Source organism: Borostomias antarcticus (genome assembly GCF_949987555.1).
Source record: "Borostomias antarcticus genome assembly, contig: scaffold_77, whole genome shotgun sequence".
NCBI classification, from domain to species: Eukaryota; Metazoa; Chordata; class Actinopteri; order Stomiiformes; family Stomiidae; genus Borostomias; species Borostomias antarcticus.
This window is the reverse complement of record NW_028175689.1, coordinates 775,273-802,773: the sequence shown is the minus strand read 5'-3', so window position 1 is coordinate 802,773 and position 27,501 is coordinate 775,273. Positions and strand designations below refer to the sequence as shown.

The following is a 27,501-nucleotide window of genomic DNA, read 5'->3' as shown; positions in this document are numbered from 1 at the left end:
TACAGCCAGCGGAAGCAATCCAGTGTGTCCCCGCTGGATGCTCAGTTAAACCCCAATAGTGTGGTTCTTTTGATACGACAATGCAGCCGCTAGAACATCATGGTTTTCTATATATCCGGTAACGAAAAAGAGACGGTGTTATGGTGATATAACGTCGTCAAACCAATAATTACATAACACCGTATATTGTGAACGCATCATATGCCAATACCATCGATGATTTATTCTTCTCACCAGCTCGTGATCATTTGGACGCTATCATTCAGCACCTTGAATCCACTATCCAACAAGAGCATGGCACCATAGAGAGCTATATCCGTACTAAAGGCAACGAAGTGTTGTGCCTTCTCCTCCAATGGTATCTGGATAAACAGCCCAATGATGAGCCCCAGCAAACATCGGGACCGAGTAGCAACGGTGAGCAGAGAAATCGCGTTAGAAAAAATACCTCCAGACAACTGACCAGCTTGTTTGGTTCTGTCATAGTCAGGCGCCGCAGTTACAGCCAGCGTAAACAATCAAGCGTGTTCCCGCTGGATGCTCAGTTAAACCACAATACAGACAGGTACTCTGATGTAATGAGGCAAAAAATTGTAAGTGATGTGATGGATTGCTCTTATGACCGAACGATTAAACTACATTGTGAGAGCTGCCCCAGTATGGTTGGAAAACGCCAAGCTGTGCAACTGGTATAATACAGCTCAAAACTTCGAGGATTTTTACTAACACCCTAGGTCGTGATTGAACACACGGAAAACCTGCAGATCCTCAGTTTTGACGGTAATGGCTTGATTATGCGACCGGAATGGTTGATGGAAGCAACCAAGAAGAACACGCAAAATAGTCAGCAGAAACTGCAAATAAGGCTCAGTCCAGAATAGAAGAAAAATCGCAAATGAATGGCACAGGTAGCCACCGTTTATACGGTAAAACCCGATCCTCGAACGGCAGAATCAGTCATGGATATTTAACGGAAGCACGACAATGTTGTTAAATTCCGTCCTCCAGCTAATAATAAGAGAGTGTGGCCCAGTGTAAAAAGAGAGGCAGAAGCCGTGATAGAAGAAGCTTTCGAGGAAACGCTCAGGCTAGATCCGGAGCAGAAAAAGCAGTTGGTAACTGTGATTGATGGGCATCCTCACCAGCGGAAACTAATTACCTAGATTATGAAAAAGAATGTAGTTAAGGCAACCATCATCATGTACTTTATCCATGTACTTGAATATCTGTGGAAAGCCAGTCACTGCTTACACGACAAGAGGTATGAGGCTATTGAAAGCTGGGAGGCAGAACGGCCCATGCAGACACTCATGGTGGCGTCTGACAAAGTGGCTTGGGGAATCCGACAAAGTGCAAGCAAGAGATGTCTGACAAAACGAGAGGCCATTAATTAAGTGTGCAGATTATCTCCAAAAAACCGTCCCAAGCTTTGCTATGACAAGGCGCTGGATGCTGGCTATCAGATTGCCAGTGGCATCCTAAAGGGAGCTTGTCGCCATTTGATCAATAACCGTATGGATCTAACCGTTGCAAAGTGGAGTTTGCAAGAGGTAGAGGCTGTCTCGAAGCTACGCTAACTGGATTCAAGTAAAGATTGGCATGCGTATTGGAACTTCCATAAGAAATGCTCTCACCTGCGTAATTATGGAGAACTGATGAATTCGGCGTCGTAGCAAGGGAACCACACCACGGTGATATCACGTCATCCAACCAATAACTACATAACACCGTCGCTTGTGAACGCATCCTATGCCAATACCATCGATTATTTATTCTTCTCGCCAGCTCGTGATCATTTGGACTCTATCATTCAACACCTTGGATCCACTCTCCAACAAGAGCATGGCACCATAGAGAGCTATAGCCAAACTGAAGGCAACGAAGTGTTGCGCCTTATCTTCCAAGGGTATCTGGATAAGCATACCGATGATGAGACACAGCAATCGTCGGTAACGGGCAGCGACGGTGAACAGATAATTACATAAGAAAAAATACCTCCAGACAACTGACCAGCTTGTTTGGTTCTGTCGTAGTCAGGTGTCGCAGTTACAGCTAGCAGAAACAATCCAGCGTGTTTCCACTGGATGCTTAGTTAAACCTCAATACTAACCAGTACTCTGATGGCATGAGGGGAAAAATGGTCAGCGATGTTATGGTCGCTCTTTTGATCGAACTATTAAACGACATCGTGAGAGTGGGCGAAGTATGGTTGGGAAACGATAGGCTATGCAACTGGTAGCTGATACGGCTCAATAATTTGAGTTTTTTACGAACAGCGCAAGGTTGGGATTGAGCAAATAGAAGACATGCAAATCCTCAGTTTTGACGGCAAGGACCTAGTAGATGCGCCCGTAATGGTTGAGGCAAACAACTAGAAAGAACGAGCAAAAGAGTCAGCAGAAGCTGCAAACTAGGCTCAGTCAGGAAGAGCAAAAAGATCGCAAACGAATGGCACATGTAACCACCGTTATATATGGTAAAACCCAATTATCGAACGGCAGAATTGGTATGAATAGGGGTTGTAAGAGCGACAACGTTGTTAAATTCCGTCCTCCAGCCAAGAATAAGAGAGTGTGGGCCAGTGTAGAAAGAGAGGTAGAAGCCGTTATAGAAAAAGCTTTCGAGTAAGCTCTCAGGCTAGATCCGGAGCAGAAACGCCAGTTGGTCATTGTTATTGATGAGCACCTCTAATCAGCGGAAACTGATTATCGAGATTATGAAAAAGAAGGTAGTTAAGGCAACCATAATCATGGACTTTATCCATGTGCTTGAATATCTGTGGAAAGTCGTCACTGCTTACGCGACAAGGGTGATGAGGCTATTGAAAGCTGGTGGCAGACGGTCCATGAAGATGCTCAGGGGGAGAGTATGACAAGGTGGCCAGAGGAATACGGGAAAGTGCGGGCAAAAGAGGTTTGACAAAACGCGAGGCCATTGATGAGTGTACAGACTATCTTCAAAAAATCGTCCCATGCTCTGCTACGACAAAACGCTTGCTGCTGGCTATCCGATTGCCAGTGGAGTCATTGATGGAGCTTGCCGTCATTTAATCAATGACCGTATGGATCTACTTTAGGCAAAGTGTAGTTTGCAAGTGGCAGAGACTGTGTTGAAGCTACGCTCACTGAATTACAGTGAAGATTGCTAGGCGTATTGGAACTTCAATAAGGAATGCTCTCGCCTTCGTAATCATGGAGAACTAATAAATGTAGCGTTGTAGCAAGGGAACCACACCAAATGACGTTGCAGTTGTGGCTTATTGGTATTTATCCTAACGTGAGTTCGATGGTGCAAGACAGGTGAGCCTCAGCCACTTAGCTACCTTTACTGATACCAAACCATAGATAACGAACTGAAGGCTCCAATATCTATTGTCAGTGTATTCTGTGGTGTGGATAATTCCTGCATAACATTTTAATCACAATGGCATAGACAACTCATCTATCATTCAAAAAAGCCTACATTTATATCTAGGCTATCGCTCAGTGGAATAATGACCATTATCATCTATTTCCATCAGAGTACCATTCGCAATTTCAAGCACTATTCCCAGCGACTGATCACACAACATAAATCAGACTATTTTCAGAACCTATTATCCTACAATCACTTTGTAGAACTCATGAAACAGGCTTTGATACCACTGACGATTTATCTAAATCTCAGTGCATAGAGCAACAAACTGGCCGGTCATTCATTGAATCAACACCCATCGTTGTCTATGACAACCATAGGATCAACAGCCACAAGGTCTTCAGTGAAGAGGCTAAACTGGGGGAAACGTCTATAGGTTGGAAGTTTGGTTTTAAGTTACACCTTATCATTAACCATCTCAGAGAAATTCTATCATTGTGCCTGACAACGGCTAACACAGATAACCGTAACCCAGTACCAGATCTCATCGAATAGTTACCTAGTTGGATTTATGGAGATAAGGGCTATGTCTAAGAGAAGTTGGTAGCATGGTTGCAGAAGAAAGTCCTGAACCTAGTAACTAAAGTCAGGAAAAATATGAAACCAAAAGAGCTGGAGGCCTTTGATAAAGTGATGTTGAGGAAACTGGCAGAAATAGAAAGCATAAATGACCAGTTGAAGAATATTTCGCAGATTGAACATACTCAACGCCGATCACAATTTAACTTTACTGTAACCCTGATGGCAGGATGGATTGCCTATGCACGGCAGCCCAGAAAACCGCATATGGATGTTTCGGCACTAACCAAAAGGTGTACCAATGGCTTGCGGAGCGTCGAACTCACGTTATCTTAAGTTCCTTTTTGACCAGAATAACCTGTGTCTTAACACTGTCTGGCTTTTGGTTATACTGGCTATTGCCAACTTTTATATCTAAACCATGACTGGGATGTCGGGATGGTATCTGTTCTGGATTGCCCAGTTCAGTCTTCTGGTGTTGGTTGGGCTGGTTCTTGCCGGTATGATTTTGTTATACAACCAGACATGACCGTGGTATCAGACAAGATATCTTATTACTCTGGCAGGGATGCTTCTTGTAAATTGCCTGATAGGTAATATTATGGTGCTTGAGCGTTTTTACAGTGCAGTCCGTGAGCGATATGAGCAGTCTATGGCTGACCTACTATTAGACACCAGTCTTTCTTTTTATGCAGCATTGCAGCCGTTTATTCGTGATGCGCTTCAGGATGCCTTGAGGTAGGTAGTGGCTACACTGACGACCTTGTGGGTGGTAGCCTTGGCGGGTATGCTGACACAGCAAATTTTGGAGGAGCAGAGCCATTAGAGGCTGTGATTTATCAGATTATGATCATGCTGGGTATTGCCAGCAGTATGGTGATTTGTGCGGTATTGAATATTTTGCTGCGTATTCGTGTCACGTTCGATGCCTATGGCTTTCGAATCGCTTGGTTATGCTATCGCTGGAGCAATGATTTTTAAAAGAATGATTTTCAGTAAATACACAGTTCGACATGGTAACTTGTTTTGCTTTTTTACGTCGTGCCGGTATGATGTTGCACCTTTAAATCCCTTTGTGGGGTTCTGTTTGAAGCTCTTTTACTTTAAAGAACACTATCGTGCTTGGTCGCAAGGTGTAGATAGGTTTATTGGAGATAGTCATGTCTGAAGCAATCGTATTAAACGCAACAACACGCAAGGATATTGGGAAAGGTGCGAGCCGCCGCCTGCGTCGTACTGACTTGGTTCCTGCTATCATATACGGTGGTGACGCAAAGCCCGTCAAGATTACTCTGAAAGGTAAAGCTATCCGCAAGGCTATGGAAGTTGAAGCTTTCTACTCTCAGGTTCTCACGCTGACTATTGACGGTGCCAAGCAGCAGACTATCCTGAAGGATCTGCAGCGTCACCCGGCTAAAGAGTTTGCAATGCACATGGATTTCCTGCGCATTGATGCAGACCATGAGATCACTACTCATGTACCTCTTCACTTCATGAATGAAGAGGAGTGTGTTGGCGTGAAGGCTGGTGGTGCTATAGTGCACAATCGCGTGGATATCGAAATCAAGTGCCTGCCTGGTGATCTGCCAGAGTTCATCGAAGTTGACATGGCTGATGTTGAAGTCGGTGGTCACGTTCATCTGAGCAGTCTCGCTATCCCTGCCGATATTGAAGTTATTTCTCACGGTCAGGATCTGGATATTGCCAGTGTTCAGGCTACTCGCTCTGGTTCTGACGAAGAATCAGAAGAGTCTGCTGAAGAAGCTGGCGAAGAGTAGGCATAAGGAGGTGATAGCATTATGGCAAAATCTTCGGAACAGTCGATTAAACTGGTTGTAGGGCTGGGAAATCTTGGGGCACAATATGAAGACACCCGCCATAATGCAGGCTTCTGGTACGTGGAACAATTAGCACGAAGTCATGGTGCGGTCTTACAGCCTAGGAAAAAGTTCTTTGGAATGGTTGCTCGGCTACAAATAGGTGGACAGGAAGTTCACCTGCTCAACCCCACAACGTCCATGAATCGAAGTGGTCAGGCCGTTGGTGCTATGGCAGCTTTCTTCCAAATACCGCCTGAATCTATTCTTGTTGTCCATGATGAGCTGTATCTACCTGCTGGTGTCGGTCGACTGAAGCATGGGGGTGGTCATGGTGGTCATAATGGTCTCAAAGATATCATTTCATCCCTTGGTAACAACCGTGAATTCTTGCGGCTCCGTCTTGGTATCGGTCATCCTGGACATAGCAAAGACGTCATTAACTATGTGTTAACCAAGCCTTCTGTAGCTGAACGACAAAAAATAAATGCCTCTATTGATGAGTCTATTCGCGTCACGCCTGAAGCTTTGAACGGCAAACTATCCAAAGCTGTGCAGGCATTGCATTCCTTTTCAGCCTGAGAGGCTACTTTTGATTTGAATAGGTGGTGGTTATTTTGATACAACAATGCAACTGCTAAAACGTCATGGTTTTCGGTATATCCGATAACAAAAAAGAGCCCGTTTTATGGTTATATAACGTCGCCAAACCAATAACTACCGTGAGTTCGCCACTTCAGTTTTGGCTACAGCCCTTGGCTTTTAATGGCTTGAGTCGTAGTAATGTTTTTTGGAAAGTGCTCAATGTCTCCTGCGGAGCATTTGTCAGCCAATAAAGTACTCAAATGGTAGTGGTTCCATTGCTACGACGCCACATTCATCAGATCTCCATGATTACGAAGGCGAGAGCATTCCTTATGGAAGTTCCAATACGCCTGCCAATCTCCACTTTAATCCAGTGAGCGTAGCTTCAACACAGCCTCTGCCCATTGCAAACTACACTTTGCCACGGTTAGATCCATACGGACATTGTTCAAATGGCGACAAGCTCCCTCAATGACTCCACTGGCAATCGGATAGCAAGCATCCAGCACCTTGTCATAGCATAGGCAAGGACGGTTTGTTTAAAGATAGTCTGCACACTTATCAATGGCTTCACGTTTTGTCAGACCTCTCTTTCTTGCACTTTGCCGGATTCCTATGGCCTCTTGTCAAACTAACCCCTGAGCATCTTCAGGGACAGTTCTGCCACCCAGCTTTCAATAGCCTCATCACCATTGTCGCGTAAGCAGTAACAAGCTTTCCACAGATATTCAGGTACATGATAAAGTCTATAATGATGGTTGCCTTAATTCTCTTCTTTTCCATAATCCGGTAATCAGTTTCCGCTGATGAGGGTGCCCAACAATAACAATGACCAACTGCCGTTTCTGCTCCTGATCTAGTCTGGTACTTCCTCGAAAGCTTCTTCTATCACGGCTCCTATCTCTCTTTCTACACTAGCCAACACTCTCTTATTCCTAGCTGAAGGACTGTATTTAACAACGTTGTAGCTCTTCCGATCCATATCCATGGCTGATTCTGCCGTTCGAGAAATGAGTTTTACCGTATCAACGATGGCTACCTGTGTCATTCGGTTGCTATCTTTCTTCTCTCCTAGACTGAGCTTAGTTTGCATCTTCTGCTGACTCTTTTGCGTGTTCTTCTTGGTTGCTGCCCTCAACCATGCCTGCACATCACTAGGCCCTTACCGTCAAAACTGAGGATACCTAAGTCTTCTGTTTGCTCAATCCAAACCTTGCGCTGTTCGTACAAAGCCTCAAGCCGTATCCGCTACCAGTTGCATAGCCTGTCGTTGTCCAACCATACTTGGGCAACTCTCACGATGTCGTTTAATCGTTCGATCATAAGAGCGATCCATCACATCGCTTACAATTTTTCCCTCATGACATCAGAGTACTTGTCAGTATTTAAGTTTAACTGAGCAGCTGGCACACGCTTTATTGCTTCTGCTGGCTGTAGCTGCAACGCCTGACTACTACAAAACCAAACAAGCTGGTCAATTGTCTGTAGATATTTTTTCTAACGTGCTTTCTCTGCTCACCGTCGCTACTCATTACCGACGATTACAGCGGCTCATCATTGCCCTGTTTATCAGATACCCTTGGAGGAGAAGGCTCAACACTTAGTTGCCTTCAGCGCTGATGTAGCTCTCTATGGTGCCATGCTCTTGTTGGATAGTAGATTTAAGGTACGGAATGATAATGTCCAAATGAACACGAGCTGGTGAAAAGAATGAATAATCTATGATATCAGCGTAGGACGCCTTCACAATAGACGGTGTTATGTAGTTATTGGTTTGACCACGTTATATCACCATAAAACCGTCTCTTTTCCGTTCTAGGATATATTGAAAACCATGATATTTTAGCGGCTGCATCGTCGTATCAAAAGAACCACACTCTACTCAAATCACTCTTTTCCTGTAACATAAATATGTACAAAAAGGCTAAAGCCTGTGTAACGCAAGGGATTATCTCGTCGAACTCACGTTAAAACCGTATCTTTTTCATTACCAGATATATCGAAAACCCTAATGTTTTAGCGGCTTCATTATCGTATCAAAAGAACCTCACCCATTTGAATACGTGGTGTTAGACTTTTCTTACTTTCCAGACAAGTCGAGCATTTCATAATTCCCAGGGGCTTCAGCCAATATGACCATACTATGAAAACCAGAGAATACCGCCAAACTTACATGCCAACAAACCGCCAGATTAAGCATAATTATGGTGCGCTACGTACACTATTTGCTCTGTAACCCTTGGGAATTCAGGGATTTTAAACATCCATTGACTATAAAAAAGTCGAACATCTCATTTTGAATAGAACCTGCTACTAAATTGATATATTCAACTCAGGAATTGGCCAGTATTCGTTTTTATTAAACTGTTTTTCTTTTCTATGCATGGCATTATCGATCAGTCTGCATATAAGCTCTTCAAATTCTATTCCGGCATGCCTTGCTCCATCAGGAAACAGGCTGGTTGGTGTCATACCTGGAAGGCTGTTGATCTCTAAAAAGATTGGCTCCCCATCCTGGGAAACAATAAAGTCTGATCGGCTAACATCGCGACAACGAACTAAGTGGTGAGCCTGCATGGCGATTTCCTGAACTCTTTTCCTCTGATAGTCAGTGATGCGGGCGGGAATAATGTGCTCACTCAAGCCTGGAGTGTAGCGATGGGTATAGTCATACCAAGCATTATCATTGGTAATTATTTCTATGGTTGGAAGTACTTGTATGGTGTCCAGCTCAAGAACACCGGCTGTCACTTCTTTGCCATCAATAAAGGCTTCCACAAGCAGTTGCTCATCTTTCTCAAAGCTACTTCTGAGTCGTTCTGTCAGTTCTTTCTCGCCTTGGGCAAATTGAATACCAATGCCAGACCCTTGGGCGAATGGTTTTATAATTACCGACTCACCCAGTATTTCGATACAACGACTGACAGACAAGTTTAAAGGATCATTTCGGAAAAGAACGCAATCTTTTGCCATGGGAATGCCTGCCGCTTGTAGAATACGCTTGGTTGTGACTTTATCCAGAGCGCAGGCACTTCCCAAGACTGTAGAGCCAACATAAGGGATACCCATGATTTCAAGAAGCCCCTGCAGACAACCATCTTCTCCCATAGGACCATGGGCGACCGGAAAAACTACATCAATTTGGTGATTAATCAGGTTGGCAGGAAGTCTTTCGTCTAATTCCAAGGTCACCACTTTTCTGTAATTTTTCTCAAGCGGTGCGCTGATGCGCCCTGCTGATAGCCTTGAGACATTTGCTTCTGGAGATGGGCCCCCGCAAATTATTCCTACAGTGATATTTCTCTCTGGCATTGATAGGTCCATACGCTCGAGACAGTTATCCTCCAACTGTAGTGTTTTTATCTGTCTTTCACCACCCCTATCAGGCATATACCGACTCGTAAAAAACACCTAAAATGTGGATGATAGTACATTGTCTTTCCTTCAAGCCAACCACATGTAGCTCTTAATTATTGATCGTTGACTCATTAATTTCCTGCAAACAGAATAGTACCCATCTGGAGGTGTGGTTATGCTATGGCTTTTTCTTCTGATTTGGAAAGAACAGGTTGTGTTATCTTCAGCTCGTATCTTATTCTGTGCCATAAAGCAGCATAGACCATCAGACAGAGTGTCATTATCATCAACAGCGCTTCAATGCATTCAGGTTTTTAAAGGTGGTAAAGGGACGACACTAGAGAAACTTGGCTCTTCAGAAATAGAAATCATTTTAAACATGTCCCTGTGACTCATATGTAGACAACAATTCACCTGCATGAAGATCATCCTGATTAAGATCATTCGTGCCTAGAATAAACCAACCCAGTGAAGCCTGTGCATCCTAGTACTCCTCGCATCTACGAAGCAGGCTGCTTGTACATGATATGGGGGCGGCTCTTTTGATACGACAATGCAGCCACTAAAACATCAGGGGCTTCGATATATCCGGTACGAAAAAGAGACGGTGTTATGGAGTTATTGGTTTGACGACGTTGTATCGCCATAAAACTGTATCTTTTTCGTACCGGATATATCGAAGCCCTTGATGTTTTAGCGGCTGCATTGTCGTATCAAAAGAACCTCACCAAAAAACTTTCAAGGAAGCACTCAGGCTAGATCCTGAGCAGAAACGGCAGTGGGTCATTGTTATTGATGAGCACCCTCATAAGCGGAAACTGATTACCTAGATTATGAAGCAGAAGGGAGTTAAGGCAACCATCATCATGAACTGTATCCATGTACTTGAATATATGTGTAAAGCCGTCACTGCTTACACAACAAAGTGTATGAGGCTATTGAAAGATGGGTGGCAGAACGATCCCTGAAGATACTAAGGAAAGAGTCTGACAAGGTACCCAAGGGAATCCGGCAAAGTGCGAACAAAAGAGGTCTGACAAACGTAAGGCCATTGATAAGTGTGCAAACTATCTTTCCCCCCCTAGGCTCTGCTACGACAAGGCACTAGATGCTGGCTATCCAATTGCCAGTAGAGTCATTTAGGGAGCTTGCTGCCATTTGATCAGTGACCGTATGGATATAACCTAGACAAAGTGTAGTTTGCAAGGGGCAGAGACTGTGATGAAGCTACGCTAACTGGATTCACGTGGAGGTTGGCAGGCGTATTGGAACTTTCATAAGGAATGCTCTAACCTTAGGAATCATGGAAAACTAATCAATGGGACGTCGTAGCAAGGAAACCACACCCATTTAACAACGTTTCGCTCTTCCGATCTATGTCCATGACCGATTCTGCCGTTCGTGGATTTGGTTTTACCATATAAACGGTAGCTACCTGCGCCATTCTGTTTGCGATCTTTCTTCTCACTCGTACTGAGCCTCGCTTGCAGCTTCTGCTGACTCTTTTTCGCGTTCTACCGTGTTTCTTCCCTCACCCATCCCTAGCGCATCACTAGTCCCTTACCGTCAAAACTTAGGATCTGCAGGTCTTCTGTTTTCTCAATCACAATCTTGAGCTGTTCGTAAAAAAACTCAAAATCTTGAGCCGTATCCGCTACCAGTTGCATAGCTGTCGTTTCCCAACAATACTGTGGCAAATCTCACGGTGTCGTTTAATCGTTCGATCATAAGAGCTATCCATCACGTAACTGACAATTGTTTCCCTCATGCCATCAGCGTACTAGTCAGTATTGAGGTTTAACTGAGCATCCAGCGGAAACACGCTTGATTGCTTCCACTGGCCGTAACTGCACGCCTGACTACGACAGAACCGAACAAACTGGTCAGTTGTATAGAGGTATTTCCCCTGACGTAATTTCTCTGCTCACGGCGCTACCAGTTACAGACGACTACTGTGGCTACCCATTAGCCTGCTTATCCAGATACCCTTGGAGTAGAAGGCGCAACACTTCGTTGCCTTCAGTCTGGATATAGCTCTATATGGTACCATGCTATTGTAGGAGAGTGGATTCAAGGTGCTGAATACTAGCGTCAAAATGATCACGAGCAGGTAAGAAGAATGAATAATCGATGGCATTGGCATATGATGCGTTCACAAAAGACGGTGTTATGTAGTTATTGGTTTGACTACATTAATATCACCATAAAACCGTCTCTTTTTCGTTACCAGATATATCGAAAACCATGATGTTTTAGCGGCTGCATTGTCGTATCAACAAGCCGCATCCAATAAGTAAAAATTAGCGCCCAGTGGAAAGCTCATATTAGCTTCAAGTAGATAGAGTACGCACTGTTCGACCTTTGTAAAGACCATCAAAGTTTAACATACATGACTTACCAATGGTTACAGTGTACATTAGCACAACATTATGCTTAATCTTCCAGCTATTACTGGCAAATTGGCGCTATTCTCGGTTTCCCAGAATTTGGTCATATGGGCGTATTGGCTGAAGCCCTTAAAAATCATGGACTGATCGACTTTCGTAAAAGTAAGGAAAGTAAAACATCTCGTATAGAGTGCAGCACTGTACATGCAATACCAAGTAACAACCATCAGCAGCATGGAGTAACCAAACCAGATGCCACTGGTTGCTACTGGTAGTGAAAACATGACGTCACCTATGGCGGTTCCAGCAACAATTACTATTCCTCTAAGGACTGAACCATGCTTATAGGCAGAATCCTCATAACTTTACATTATAACTGCTTCAGACATTACTATTCCTTCTGCTTGATGGGGCTCTTTATCAAAACAAGACCATGGCTATTTAGATTTGTTCAATCTTTGCCATTTCAGTACCAAATAGCGTTTCCAAGTAATTTGAACGACTGGTGACCTTGGTGATACTTACCCAATCCGTTTGGCAATCTCTCGCTGATACTCCTATCACGAAAGTATGGCCAGCATTATGCCAACCTTGAGCCAATAGCTTCCAGCTCTTCTTGAGTCAGTAGCACACCCATTACATCATGAGCGCCTCCTCATTCTACTGTCCTTTCAGCAGTTCGATCACCTGAAACTATGACTCAGTCTTCATGCTTGGTTCAATTTATCCAAACCGTCTGTACTGATGTAACAATATAAAAGTACAGCTCTTACCGATATTACAGAAAACACTAACCAGAATATTAAAATAACCAAAATCCACTATTCTCATAAAGATAATTTTTCACCAAAAAAATGTCAAAGCGTTCAATGCTCACAATGTATAACTAAAAGTGCTTTGATGCTTGGTTAACAATGCACTTAACCTTTATTGCACTATCAAGACACAGAGTCTTGACAACCAAAGCTGGAAACCTGTGAAACAATTGATTAAACCTGTGCTGTTTAAAGTGACATTCATATTAGCTGCTCTACCATGCCTAGCATTGGGTGAAGAACACTCATATCCAATAGAAGCAGCAGAGCTAGGATTATCATATTTCGAAGCCCATGGATACAGTCTTGAAAAACACTCAGCTGCTCCACCGGTCGTAACTATCCATTTTGATCACTGCGTAGGATCACCCTTATCCAGAGAAAAGAGAATGACCAAAGGTATTCTCATTGGACAAGATCGCGTAATTGCTCCAGCTGATTATTTTATTGACCCATGTGTAACCCCACTTTCATTACCTAAACAAGTAGTTAATACATCAGATAAATATTACTGCCATGATCAGCAAATTAAGACAGTTTCTTATATTTCTCTGAATGTAAAACCAGCATTCAAGCTCGCAGCCGAGGAAACTAGGCAGCGAGCCATGCTCACCAATCTAGATACCACCAGAGTATTAAATGATTTAAACTTCGACGGGACATTCACAATTGACACCATAATGTGCCACAAAAGCGAAAATGGAAAAATTAACCAAACCCCAGTCATTGCAGTACTTTCACTGAACAGAAGAGCAGCCAGATCTTTACCTGGAAACGTATCTATAGCCGTGATCAGAGAAAATCATGATGACCAAGAGGAAGACGTCTACGTCGATTCAACCTCTATCCCACTAAGAAATAATTTATATTTTCAAAGCTACACCCCAGAGGTAAAACCAACCCAAGAAAGTATGCACCAATTGATAGAAGCTGCCAAGCAACTACAGCTTTTTAAAAAGAGCACAGGCAATCAAAAATTTGATGCTCAACCAGCTGCGTTCCTTAGCCAAAAAGATGGCCGATATTTTCTTCACGGACTTATCAATGAATGGGAACTGATCGACGAACTACCACCTTTAAACAGCCTTCCTGATTACGCCCAGAGACACCCATATAACAGCATCATCTGGAAAGTATCAAGTCCATTTATAGGCACAATCAGCCACTCTCTGGGAATAAACAGTATTCCCAGTTTAGGAGGTGCTGCCACAGGGGCGCTGACTTTCATAGAAATGGCAGGGTCAGCTGCACTCATCCAATTTATAGCAGGCAAGGTCCTACCAAAAGCTATCTCTAAGCATACTATCACCATGATGAAAGCAATGCTTGGACTAATTATTACAAATGGGTTTTACCGCTGGGCAATCTCTGAATATTAGTATTTAATATACCAGCCATCTCAGTGGATCAGCCTCCATGGCACAAAAAATAATTCCCGTGAGTTCGACGTTCAGTAAGCCATTGGTACACCTGCTGTTAGCACTGCAACATCAATATGTGGCTTCCTATGCTACCGTGCATAGGCAATCAATCATGCCATCAGATTTACACCAAAATTAAATGGTAAACTATGTCGAGTATGTGCACTCTGCAGAATATTCTACACTGATCATTTACACTTCCTATTACTGCCAGTTTCCGCAACATCACTTTATAACAGGCCTTCAGCTCTTGCGGCTTCATATTTTCCCTGACTTGCGTTACCAAGTTTAGGCCTTTCTCCTGCAACCAAACTATCAACTACTCAGAGACATAGCCATTATCCCCATAAATCCAACCAATTAACTCTTCGATGAGATCTGGTACTGATTTACGGCCATCTGTGTTCGCCGTTATCAGAGAAAATGATAGAATTTCTCCCAGGTCGTTAATCATAGAGTGTAACTTAAAACCAAACTTACAACCTGTCGACGTTTTCCCCAATTTAGCCTCTTCACTGAAAACCTTATGACTGTTGATCCTATGGTTGTCACAGACAACGATGGACGTCGAATCAATGAATTACAGGCCTATTGGTTGTAACATGCACTGATACTTTAGATCAACCGCCAAGGTATCAAAGCCTATTTCATGAGTTCTACAAAGCAATGACAGAATACTAAGTTCGGTAAATAGTCTGATGTATGTTGTGTGAACAATCGCTGGTAATAGTACTTGAAATTGTGAAAGGCACTCTGACGTAAATAGATGACGATGGTCATCACTTCACTAAGCGATAGCCTAAATATCACTGGAGGCTTTTTTGAATGGCAGCTAAGTTGTTTACGCCATTGTGATTCACTGTTATGCAGACATCATCCACATCACAGAATACACTAACAATAAACACTGGAGCCTCCAGTTCATTATCTCTGGTTTGATATTCGCAAGATAGATAAGTGTCATGGGGTTCACTGTCTTTCACCGTCGAACTTACGTTAAATAACGTGAGTTCGACGAGATAATCCCTTGTGCTACAGATGCTGCAGCCTTTTTGTACATAGCATGTTACAGAAAAAGAGTGATTTGAGTACTTTATTGCCTAGCAAAGGCTCCGAAGGAGCCATTGGGCACTTTTTACAAAACATCACTATGCCTCAATCCATTAAAATCCAAGGACTGTAGCCAAAATTGAAGCGCCAAATTCACGTTAAATAGCAATTCTGTTGTAGGTTTTTTGGTGCAGACCATTTTCATACAATTCCCCGTAAATATTAAGTCTCAGGGTACAGCTTCATATTCCTTTTACTATGGATATTAATTAAAACAACCATCCAGATAGCCGGCCAATTGAAGCATTACCAGAAAGTTGCGTCCTAATCACTCATACCGTGTCGCTCCCCTTCAGAGTTGCTTCGGTTTCTAGCAGAAGCTCTCTACAAGGTTGCGTTTCTTAATAGAACGGTTGATCATAGTTCCTTTGCTGCATGCTTACTTTCCTCGCAGAAACAACGATTTTCGTCCCTGCAGCTTGGATAGCAATTATAAAAACAATCATGATTACCACTTGACCTCATCCAGCTTGAGTAGCCTTGTTGCCATGAGCAAGTTCGCGAAAACATGTAACTCATCCTTGATACCATTGCTTTCAAATCAAAGCGCCGATTGAATAGATAACAATATGAGTGTGATTCCCTTGCTACGACGCCTCATTCATTAGTTTTCCATGATTACGAAGGAGAGAGCATTCCTTATGGAAGTTCCAATACGCCTGCCAATCTCCACTTGAATCCAGTGAGCGTAGCTTCAACACAGCCTATGCCACATGCAAACTCCACTTTCCCCACGTTAGATCCATACGGTCATTGATCACATGGCGGCAACTCCATCAATGACTCCATTGGCCATAGTATAACCAGCATACAGCTCCTTGCCAAAGCAGAGCTTGGGACGGGTTTTTGAAAATAGTCTGTACACTTATCAATAACCTCACGTTTTATCAGACCGCTCTTGCTAGCACTTTGACGGATTCCCAAGGCCACCTTGTCATACTCTCTCCTGAGTATCTTCAGGGACCGTTCTGCCACCTAGTTTTCAATAGCCTCATCCCACTTGTCGTGTAAGCAGTGACCGGCTTTCCACAGATATTCAAGTACATGGATAAATTCCATGATGATGGTTGCCTTAACTCAATTTCTTTCATAATCCCGGTAATCAGTTTCCGCTAATGAGGGTGTCCATCAATAACAATGGCCAACTGCCGTTTCTGCTCCGGATCTAGCCTGAGCGCTTCCTCAAAAGCTTCTTCTATTACAGCTTCCGCCTCTCTTTATACACTGGCCAGCACTCTCTTATTCTTGGTTGGAAGACAGAATTTAACAACATTGTCGCTATTCCGATCCATATCCATAACCTATTTTTCCGTTCGAAGATTGAGTTTACCGTATAAACGGTGGCCACCTGTGCCATTCGTTTGCGATCTTTCTTCTCTCCTTGACTAAGCTTGGTTTACAGCTTCTACTGACTCTTTGGAGCGTTCTTCCTAGTTGCTTACATCAACCATGACTCGCGCATTACCAAGCCATTACCGTCAAGCCCGAGGCTCTACAGGTCTTCTATTTGCTCAATCACGACCTTGAGCTGCTCGTACAAAGCCTAGAAGTATTTAGCCGTATCCGCTACCAGTTGCATAGCCTGTAGTTTTCCAACCATACTTGGGCAACTCTCACGATTTTGTTTGGGTGTGGTTCTTTTGATACTACAATACAGCCGCTAAAACATCGTAGTTTGCAATATATCCAATAACGAACAAAAGACGTTTTATGGTGATATAGCGTCGTCAAACCAATAACCACATAACACCGTATATTGTGAACGAATCCTACACCAATACCCTCAATTATTCATTCTTCTCACCAACTCGTGATCATTGGAACACTATCATGCAGCACCTTAAATCCACTATCCAACAAAAGCATGGTACATAGAGAGCTATATCCTAGCTGAAAGCAACGAAGTGTTATGCCTTCTCCCCCAAGGGTATCTGAATAAACAGACCAATGATGAGCCGCAGCAATCGTCAGTAACGCGTAACGACGGTGAGCAGAGGAATTACGTCAGGAAAATACATTCAGACAACTGACCAGCTTGTTTGGTTCTGTCATAGTCAGGCGGCGCAGTTACAGCCAGCAGAAGCAATCAAGCGTGTTTCCGCTTGGTGCTCAGTTAAACCTCCATACTGACCAGTACTCTGCTGATATGATGGAAAAAGTTGTCAGAGATATGATGGATCGCTCTTATGATCGAACAAGTAAACGACATCGTGAGAATTACTCAAGTATGGTTGGAAAATGACAGGCTATACAACTGGTAGCGAATACGGCTCAATACTTTGAAGCTTTTTACGAACAGCGCAAGGTTGGGAGTGCGCAAACAGAAGACCTGCAGATCCTCAGTTTTGACGGTACGTGTTTGATGATACGCACGAGACGGTTTAGGTAAACAACTAGGAAGAACGCGCAAAGGAGTCAGTAAAAACTGCAAACCAAGCTCAATCCTAGAGAAAAGAAAGATCGCGAACAAGTGGCACTGGTAAGGTAGCCACCGTTTATACGGTAAAACACAACCCTCAAACGGCAGAGACGGCATTGGCATGGGTCAGAATAACGACAACGTTCTTGAATGAACGTGAGTTCGACAAGATAATCACTTGCGTTACATAGGATTCAGCCTTTTTGTACATATCATATTACAGAAAAAGAGTGATTTAAGTACTTTAATTGGCTGGCAAAAGCTACGAAGGAGCAATTGGGCCCTTCGCAAAAAACATCACTATGCCTATAGCCCCTAAAATCCAAGGGCTGTAGCCAAAATTTAATCATAGAACTCACGCCATGAATAAGTGAATATTCGCCAGTGTAGAAAGATAGGCGGAAGCTGTGATAGAAGAAGCGTTCGAGGAAGAGCGCAGGCAAAATCCTGAGCAGAAACGGCAGTTGACCATTATTATTGATTGGCACCATCATCCATGGACACTGCTTACCTAGATTATGAAAAAGAATGAAGTTAAGGAAACCTTCACCATGGGCTTTATCCATGTACCTGAATATCTGTGGAATCCGGTCACTGCTTACACGACAAGGGGTATGAGGCTATTAAGCTAGTGTGGGGGGGGGGGACAGAGAGGTCCATGAAAATACTCATGGGAGAGTCTGACAAGGTGCCCATGGGAATCCGGCAAAGTACGAGAAAAATAAGTCTGACAAAACTGGAGGCCATTGATATTGATATTGATATTGATATTGATATTGATATTGATATTGATAAGTGTGCAGACTATCTTCAAAAAATCGCCCTAGGCTCTGCTACGACACGGCGCTAGATGCTGGCTATCCGATTGCCAGTGTAGTCAGTGAAGAAACTTGCCGCCATTTGATCAATGACCGTAGGGAGCTAACTTTGGCAAAGTGTAATTTGCAATGGGCAGAGGCTGTGTTGAAGCTTCACTCACTGGATTCAAGTTAAGATTGGAAAGCGTATTGGAACTTCCATAAGTAATGCTCTCGCCTTCGTAATCGTGGAGAACTAAGGTAATGTGGCGTCATAGCAAGGGAACCATACCTCAATTAAATACCTGATTACCATCTGTCCTAAGCCTCATTCTCGTCTAGACTTACGACACTGTTTTTCCTCGAAATAGAAGTGGCGTCATGGCCAAGAACAAAATTCAGTTTCAAAAAGGCATTAACCTTGTGGAGTTCTTTCAGCAATATGGCTAGGAACAACAATGACGCGCCCAGTTTTTCAAATGCCTGTGACCGTATTGGTTTGAATGTCCCCTGTGTTGCTGTCTGGAGTATTGCACCCTAAAAACCAGTGAGCTCTACCAGTGCAATCGCTGCCGTCACCAAACATCATTGACCAGTGGCACCATACTGGAAGCTAGCAACCTGCCCTTTACCACTTGGTTTCTAGGCATGTCTTTAATGACTCAGACCAAGAATGGCATATCGGCCATAGAGCTCTCGAGACAGCAGGGAATCTCTTATAATGCTATTTGGCGCTTGAAGCACAAGCTTATGCAGGTAATGAAAGAACGTGATGACAGCCGTCCTCTGCTGGGACATGTTCAGATGGATGATTCCTACTAGGGTGGTGAAAAACATGCAGGCAAACGTGGAAGAGGTTCTGAAAACAAACACCAATTTGTTGCCGCCGTGCAAACCACCGAGGAAAACTACCAGCTGTATATGCGTTTCAGCATGGGCACCAGTTTCCGGAAAAATGAGCTGGAACTCTGGGCACAAAAGCATCTCGATGATCATACCTGCGGGGTTGTCAGTGATGGCCTCGGGGCATTCACAGGAATAGCCGACGCCGGACACCAACATACAGCAGTGGCCGGAGGTGATGGTCACGAATCAGTGGCTAATAAGTTGTTTACGTGAATCAACACCATGATAGGAAACGTCAAAAATTCTCTGAAAGGAAGTTACCACAGTATTAACCAGAAGTATCTGCCAAGATACCTTGCTGAATATTGCTATCGCTTCAATCGGCGCTTTGATTTGAAAGCAATGGCATCAAGGCCTAGTTACATGGCTGAGCGAACTTGCCCCATGGCAGCAAGGCTCCTTAAGCTGTCTGATTAACAGTGGTAATCATGATTAGATATGGTTGTCGACCTTGCCCACTCCTAGGAGTCGGTGGTTGACGAAGTCTTAAAGCTGGCAAAGCACTAGGTAGTAATCTCTCATACTGCAATACTTGGTACCTCTTATTCACCCAACAATATCTCTGATGAGCTGATCAAACTGATTGCCTAAAAAGGTGCTTATTATGAAATGCTATTTGCGGCACCTATCCGGAAGTGGTTGTGAATACTTTGCGTGACTCTATCAATCTGATAGGAGAAAATCACATTACCATTGGTACTGACTTTGTCGTGGTAACTAAAGTCACTCTGGACGCCTCATAATTGGTAGTGTTGACTGATCTGGAGATTAAGAATTGGTAAAAACATTCAAACGTTCCAGCTGAAGCAGCTTCCAGAGGCAACGACCTACATTCCAGACACATACTGGCCATTGCTCCCAGCATACCTATCCCTAGAAATAAAAAAAACCTCCCTTATTGCTCAGGAAGGTTCATATGGCTGGGGTGGAGGGATTCGAACCCCCGTATGTCAGGATCAAAACCTGATGCCTTACCGCTTGGCGACACCCCAATCTTTAGCTTCATACCGAATTAGTGGTAGCTAGGGGCAGATTCGAACTGCCGACCACAGCATTATGAGCGCTGTGCTCTAACCAACTGAGCTACCTAGCCACAAAACCGGACCATCATTGTCATGATCCAACACCATTCTGTCAACATTCATCTATCAAAGATGCATATGACAAACTTAAATCACAACAATGAGTGATATGGCTGGGGTGGAGGGATTCGAACCCACGCATGTCAGGATCAAAACCTGATGCCTTACCGCTTGGCGACACCCCAACGGAGAAACGAACGAAGATCGTTCTACTGCAAAGTGCTTTCGATGCTACTGTACGAAAAGTCGTTTTAGCAACCATCAAACACCACTTAGAAAAGGGCAAGCCGGTAGCTATAGGCGTATTCGAACCGCCGACCCCTGCATTATGAGCGCTGTGCTCTAACCACCCGAGCTACCTAGCCGCCGGAAGGTGGTGCGCACTGTAGTGATTTCACCAGAAACTGTCAAGCAAAAAGCATATAAGCTCGACAGTTTTCAGTTGATATAAAAAACGAAAGGAGACTAACTTAAACTTTGATGATGAAAGGAATAAAGACACGTACATACGGACCTTTATTAACGTTCTGAAAAGAACTTAGACATTGAACATGAAGTGCATTACATCACCGTCCTGAACAACATATGCCTTACCTTCTACACGCAGACGCCCTGCCTTCTTCGCACCATACTCACCATTGTATTTGATGAAGTCATCATAGCTGGTGACTTCAGCACGAATAAATCCACGTTTAAAATCAGTATGGATGACGCCAGCAGCCTGTGGTGCCGTTGCGCCTACTTTAACAGTCCATGCCCTGACTTCTTTCACCCCTGCTGTAAAATAGGTCTGCAGACCGAGCAGTTCATAGCCTGCACAGATTACACGATCTAGACAAGATTCATCAGTACCCAAATCTGCCAGAAACTCTACCCGCTCGTCATCTTCCAACTCAGCGATTTCAGATTCCAGCTTGTTGCAGATCGGTACAACAACCGCTCCTTCCTGAGCTGCAATTTCCAGAACAATATCAAGATATTCATTATCTTCAAAACCATCTTCATACACATTAGCGATATACATCGTGGGCTTGATGGTCAGCAGTTGGAATAATATGACCAGCTTGCGCTCATCATCATTCATCCACAGAGAGCGAACCGGACTCCCAGCTTCCAAATGAGGAATTATGCGCTCCAACATAGCCTTCTGGGCTACTGCCTCTTTATCTACACCTCTGGCAAAACGGACAACACGCTGTAGCTGTTTTTCACAACTATCAAGATCCGCCAAGACCAGTTCCATATTGACAATTTCAATATCAGCACGTGGGTCAATCCTGTTCGACACGTGAATAACATTGTCATTAACAAAGCAACGAACAACATGCACAATGGCATCCGTTTCACGAATATTAGCCAAAAACTTGTTACCAAGCCCTTCACCCTTGGAAGAACCCTCGACAAGGCCTGCGATGTCCACAAACTCCATCATGGTAGGCAGCACTCGCTGAGACTTAACAATTGCAGCTAGCTTATCCAGCCGGTGATCTGGCATGGCCACAATACCGGCATTAGGCTCAATGGTGCAGAAAGGGAAGTTCTCTGCATCAATACCAGCCTTGGTTAAGGCATTAAATAGCGTTGACTTACCAACATTTGGCAGTCCAACGATGGCACACTTGAAACCCATAGCGCTTCTGCTCACTCCTAAAGATACCTAATTTTGGAGCGAATTATAAAGACTGGAAGAAAAAATTTCAGAAATTTTATTTTGGGGATATGACAAAAAACGCCATAAGTATTTTCTTCGCGCTTTAAATATATCCAAGTACACGATGTTCGACTTTTTTAGAGACCATGAAAGTGTCAAATCCCTAACTTACCAAGAATTACATCGCCAATAGTGTACGCTAGAACAGCATAATTATGTTTATCTGGCGCCTATCACCGTGTGAGTTTAGCGTTATTCTCTGTTTTACAGAGTTTGGTCATATGGTAGTATTGCTGAAACCCTTGAAAATCGAAATTCAGGGAATGCTCAGCTTTTCTGGAAAGTAAGAAAAGCAGAACATAGCGTTCTAAGCCTAAACACGAACAGCCAACTTTGGCATAGCCACAGTCAAGTCCAGAGCAGCAAGCACCAATCACGAACAGGAAGATCAGCGGCATTCTCAAAATACCAACAGACACCTGATGACCACCTGCACCTCTTTGGCAACCAATCCAAGCCATCACAATCTGATAGATGGCTAAGTTGGCTTTACTGATTGGTGACGCCAAGGTACAGTTATTCAATTAATAAAACGACCACCAGTTAGCCTTACAGCTCAAGTCAAATCTCTTCTCAATGCCATCCAATGTGATAGGACCTAGGTTGCAACTCCGTGAAATGCATCGCCTATCCAGCGTCTAAAGTGGCTATGGTAAGAATTTACATGCTGGATATGGTAAATAACGTGAGTTCAACGCTTCCATTTTGGCTACAGCCATTGGATTTTAAGGACTTTAGGCCATAGTGCTGTTTTCAACAAGCGCCCGATGGCTCCTTCTGAGCCTTTGCCAGCCAATACAGGACTCAAATCACTCTTTCCTGTAACATGAATATTTACAAAAATGCTGAAACTTATGTAGCCAATGAATTATCTCATCGAACTCACGTTAAATACCTTCTATGACGTGCGGGCCTACTACGTACCAAACTCTTAAAACTAGAACCAAAGTATGTCTGCAAGTTTCTCGTGTGCTAGATGAGCATCCGCGCAGACCGTAGCCTGAATCGATATACGTCCATTTAAGTGCCTGCACAGTTCAGTTGCACTTTCGTTTTCCAAGCCCCCATCAGTGGTGTTCCTGTTTCGGTCACGAGCCACCACAATCGGTATTTTTCTGACTGTGACATGATCATTGCCGCGTTTTCGCGAATGCCTTGGCATATCTTTTCTTCGGCCATTACAGGATTCATGGAGAAAGGTTTCATCAAGTGCAGTGACACTACTTAACTCTTCTGCCCAGCCATTGTTAATCACTTCAAGAAAGCGATGACGCCAGCGAAACTAGGTTTTTAGGTCAATTTCACTATCTGTGGCTGCTGGCCTCAGTGTCAGATAGTTAATCATACCAGCAAGGTAACTGTCTCACTTACCATGGTGTCTGAGCCTTGCCAAAGTGGTTACACTGAAAGCATTAAATGTAGCATCACAAGGTTTACAGTAACAGCGTTGTCTGCCATTACACTTTCCCATGCGGATTATGTGGATACCTTGGTTTAGGTGTTTAGCAAACTCGGTAAGTACCATCTTTTCAATATCAGATATGACATGATTACCGTAGGCGCAGCTTCACTCTCAGAGTCTACTGAAACTTCTTCAATCTTGACCCTAATACTAGGAAGAGTGCTTTCCAGAATACGAGGCTGTTCCAGAGTTAAGGTAGAAATGAAATAAATCAATTTTTGGAAGCATTCAGGTTGCATAAGATAACCCATACAACTCAGGAAGTAGTAGGAGTTTAGTTCATCCAACTATTAACGGGAACTTAGCCATAGAAGAGAATACAGAAGATCACTAGCACCAATCCAGCAAACTAGATAGCAGTAATAAAGCCATTTAGCAGGAATACGCCCAGCAAGGTCGGAGGAATAAAAGTAATCACTGCTGTTTTTAAACGTCCGCCAGAGATGCTCACAAAACCAAACAGGTCAGCCATATAGTCAAACAGGCAAAGCACTACACCAAGAAATGAGCTGGCCACAGCCATATTGACAAACCACTACAATACAGAAGACATGGTTACATTCAAGCCAAATCCTGAGAGCTCACCGAGCATATCTCCAATATTACCATCGGCAGCAATAATGGCAGGAAACGCTTGAGCTGGAAGTTTCCGAAAAGTATGATCTGCCGTAGCACGTAAAATGCCAAAGCCGGCAATTACCCAGTCAACAGAGCAAATCTTACTTTTTGAACATCCTTATTCCGATAACGGGGTATACTTTACACAGTGGTTTGCATACCAACGCTAACCGCCAAAAAGCCCAACGCACAGAAAGAGAAAGGCAGAGCCTCAGGAAATTATAAGCCCAGCATCAGGTACCATGAAAATATGATGACTCCTTATGAAAAGCTGAAATCTCTGCCAGATTGGCAACACTATTTGAAGGAAGGAACTCCATCGCATACACTTGAGTCAAAGGCGGAATCAATGAGCAATAACGAGGAGGCTGAACAATTCCAGTCCTCAAGAGAATCGCTATTTAAAACCATTTTTGAATGAAAGGCCTGACATCACTGACTCACGCTATTTTCAGGCTCATTTTAGGATTTGAAAATACTCTTAGCCAAGTCAGATCATTTTACCCACAACAAACCCGGTAATAGCCATCACTCCAACCAGAAAGATGAAGATATCTAAAACAGGGTTTCTGAACGATTTCAGTGATTCCACTCGATAAAAAGCAAAAACCGGCATCAGATAGAGAATGGTCGCCAATACAGGTACTACCAACATTTCCACAATATCAATCACATCCCAGTTGGCGTAACCGGCAATCCAGCAGGTCAATAGAATAAAGAGAATGCTGCCTTTATGAACAGCTACGCGTGGTATAGGACGCTGAATGTTATGACGAACCCACTGCTGCGTAATAAAACCCTGCAACCCCTCCAGTGCTCCCAGATATACCCCAAAGAATGAGCTGGCAATCGCCAAGAAAGCAATAATGGGAGCAATAGTTGAGAAAATCACATTATCCGATCGGTAGGCCAGTACCGAAAGCACCGGTACATTTTCTTCCCGAGCCTGCAATAGCTCCTGAGGAGTCAGGCTCAACACACAGGAAAAGACAAATAATAAAATCACGGCCAACAATAACAGAGTATTTCGCTTCAACACCTGATCAGTTTTGCTATGGCAGGCACTGCTATCTCCAAAGTGGTATTGATAAGCATGGGCAAATGCAGAACAGGCTGGTGAGTGATTGAACGAAAAAATTAACAGAGGCGTGGCAAGAAAGAGTGTCAGCAATGAGTCTTTAACATTGACTGGCTGCTTAAATACAGCACTGTTCCACTCGGGAATCAGATAGAGAGAGATTGCCAAAAGGGTGAAAACTAGTGGATATACCATTATTTTCACCGCGCGAAGCATCCATGATTCACCAGTATGCATCGACAGCATCAGAATACTGACCAACCACAGACTCAGTAACCATCTGTCAGGTGGTGTCATTTGCAGTTGGTGTTCCATATAACTGATAGCCACATTGGTTATACCAATGGTGTATAAAAGCAATATAGGGTAGACAGAAAGAAAATATGCCAACGTCAATAGCCGCCCAGTTCGCTCACCAAAGTGTTCTCTCACTATACTAGTGATATTACCTTCTGGATTAGAGGAAGAAAGACAAAAGCGAACAAGGTTTCGATGAGCCAGCCAGACCATTGGCCCAGCCAAAACAGCCATAATCATCAGTGGCCAAATACCACCAGACCCGGCAGTAATGGGAAGATAAAGAACACCAGCACCAATAGCAGTGCCAAACAGATTTAGCATCCAGCCTGTATCTCTGGAAGTCCATTTCATTACACCTTTCATCACAAGAGCTTGATCTGGCTCTTTACCATGCATGGACCCTGAGCTTTCAAGACTGTCTACTGAGCTATCCGACATAAAAAACCCAAACCACTGGTAAAATCGGTGCATCCAAGCAGTTATTACAAAATTTCCATTTTCACAGAAACTATTATAGTCAGCAGGATTCTATTTAGAGCTTTTTGACTGCCTCTTGCAGCTTTTCAGCAAGACCTATATCAGCTACTAAAAGTAATTTGGTGTGGTCCCCTTGCTACTACGCCACATTCATTAGTTCTCCATGATTACGAAGGCGAGAGCGTTCCTTATGGTTCCAATACACCTGTCAATCTCCACTTGAATAAACTGAGCGTAGCTTCAACACAGCCCCTGCCCCTTGCAAACTCCACTTTGCCTCGGTTAGATCCATACGGTCATTATTAAATGGCGGCAAGCTCCAACAATGACTCCACTGGCAATCTGATAGCAAGCATCAAGCTCCTTGTTATAGCAGAGCCTAGGACGGGTTTTTGAAGATAATCTGCACACTTAACTATGACCTCACGTTTTGTCAGACCTCTCTTGCTCGCACTTTACCGGATTACCATGGCCACCTTGTCAGACTCTCGCATGAGTATCTTCATAGACCGTTCTGCCACCCAGCTTTTAATAGCCTCATCCCCATTGTCATACAAGCAGTGACAGAATTTCCATAGATGTTCGAGTACATGGATAAAGTCCATAATGATGGTTGCCTTAACTCCCTTCTTTTGCATGATCCAAGGAATCAGTCTCTGCTGATGAAGGTGCCCATCAATGACAATAACTCACTTCCGTTCCTGCCCTAGATCTCTCCTTAGCGCGTCCTCGCAAGCTTCTTCTATCACGGCTTCCGCCTCTCTGTCTACACTGGCCCACACTCTCTTATTTATGGCGTAAGGACGGCATTTAACAACGCTGACGCTCTTCCTATCCATATTCATGACCTATTCTGCCATTTGAGGATTGAGTTTTACCTATAAACGGTGGTTACCTGTGCCATTCGTTTACGCTCTTTCTTCTTTCCCGGATTGAGCCTAGTTTGCAGCTTCTGCTGACTATTTTGCGCATTTTCCCTGTTTGCTTCCCTCAACCTTTCCTAGCGCATCACCAAGCCATTACAGTCAAAACTGAGGATCTGCAGGTCTTATGTCTACTCAATCCCAACCTTGCACTGTTCTTAAAAAGCCTCAAAGTCTCGAGCCGTATCAGCTAACAGTTGCATAGCCTGTAGTTTTCCAACCATACAGTGGCAACTCTCACGATGTCGTTTAAACGTTCGATCATAAGAGCACCCCTCACATCTCTGACAATTTTTCCCCTCA

At 43.7% G+C, this 27,501-nt stretch overlaps 2 protein-coding genes across 2 annotated transcripts; one reads left to right on the top strand and one right to left on the bottom strand.

The window, feature by feature from the left end:
- Positions 1-5,093: 5,093 nt before the first annotated feature.
- LOC311329330 (large ribosomal subunit protein bL25-like) lies at positions 5,094-5,711 on the top strand (the record flags this gene model as incomplete). The annotated part of the gene is made up of 1 exon (XM_084463189.1): positions 5,094-5,711. The coding sequence occupies one exon, from the start codon at positions 5,094-5,096 to the stop codon at positions 5,709-5,711; it is 618 nt and encodes a 205-aa protein (XP_084319315.1).
- A 2,224-nt stretch (positions 5,712-7,935) lies between these two features.
- On the bottom strand, positions 7,936-22,259 carry LOC311329329 (ribosome-binding ATPase YchF-like; the record flags this gene model as incomplete). Its single annotated transcript, XM_084463188.1, has 4 exons — positions 7,936-8,033; positions 8,810-8,980; positions 21,224-21,298; positions 21,482-22,259. 4 exons carry the CDS (start codon positions 22,257-22,259, stop codon positions 7,936-7,938), a joined length of 1,122 nt encoding a protein of 373 aa, XP_084319314.1.
- Between the last annotated feature and the right edge of the window lie 5,242 nt (positions 22,260-27,501).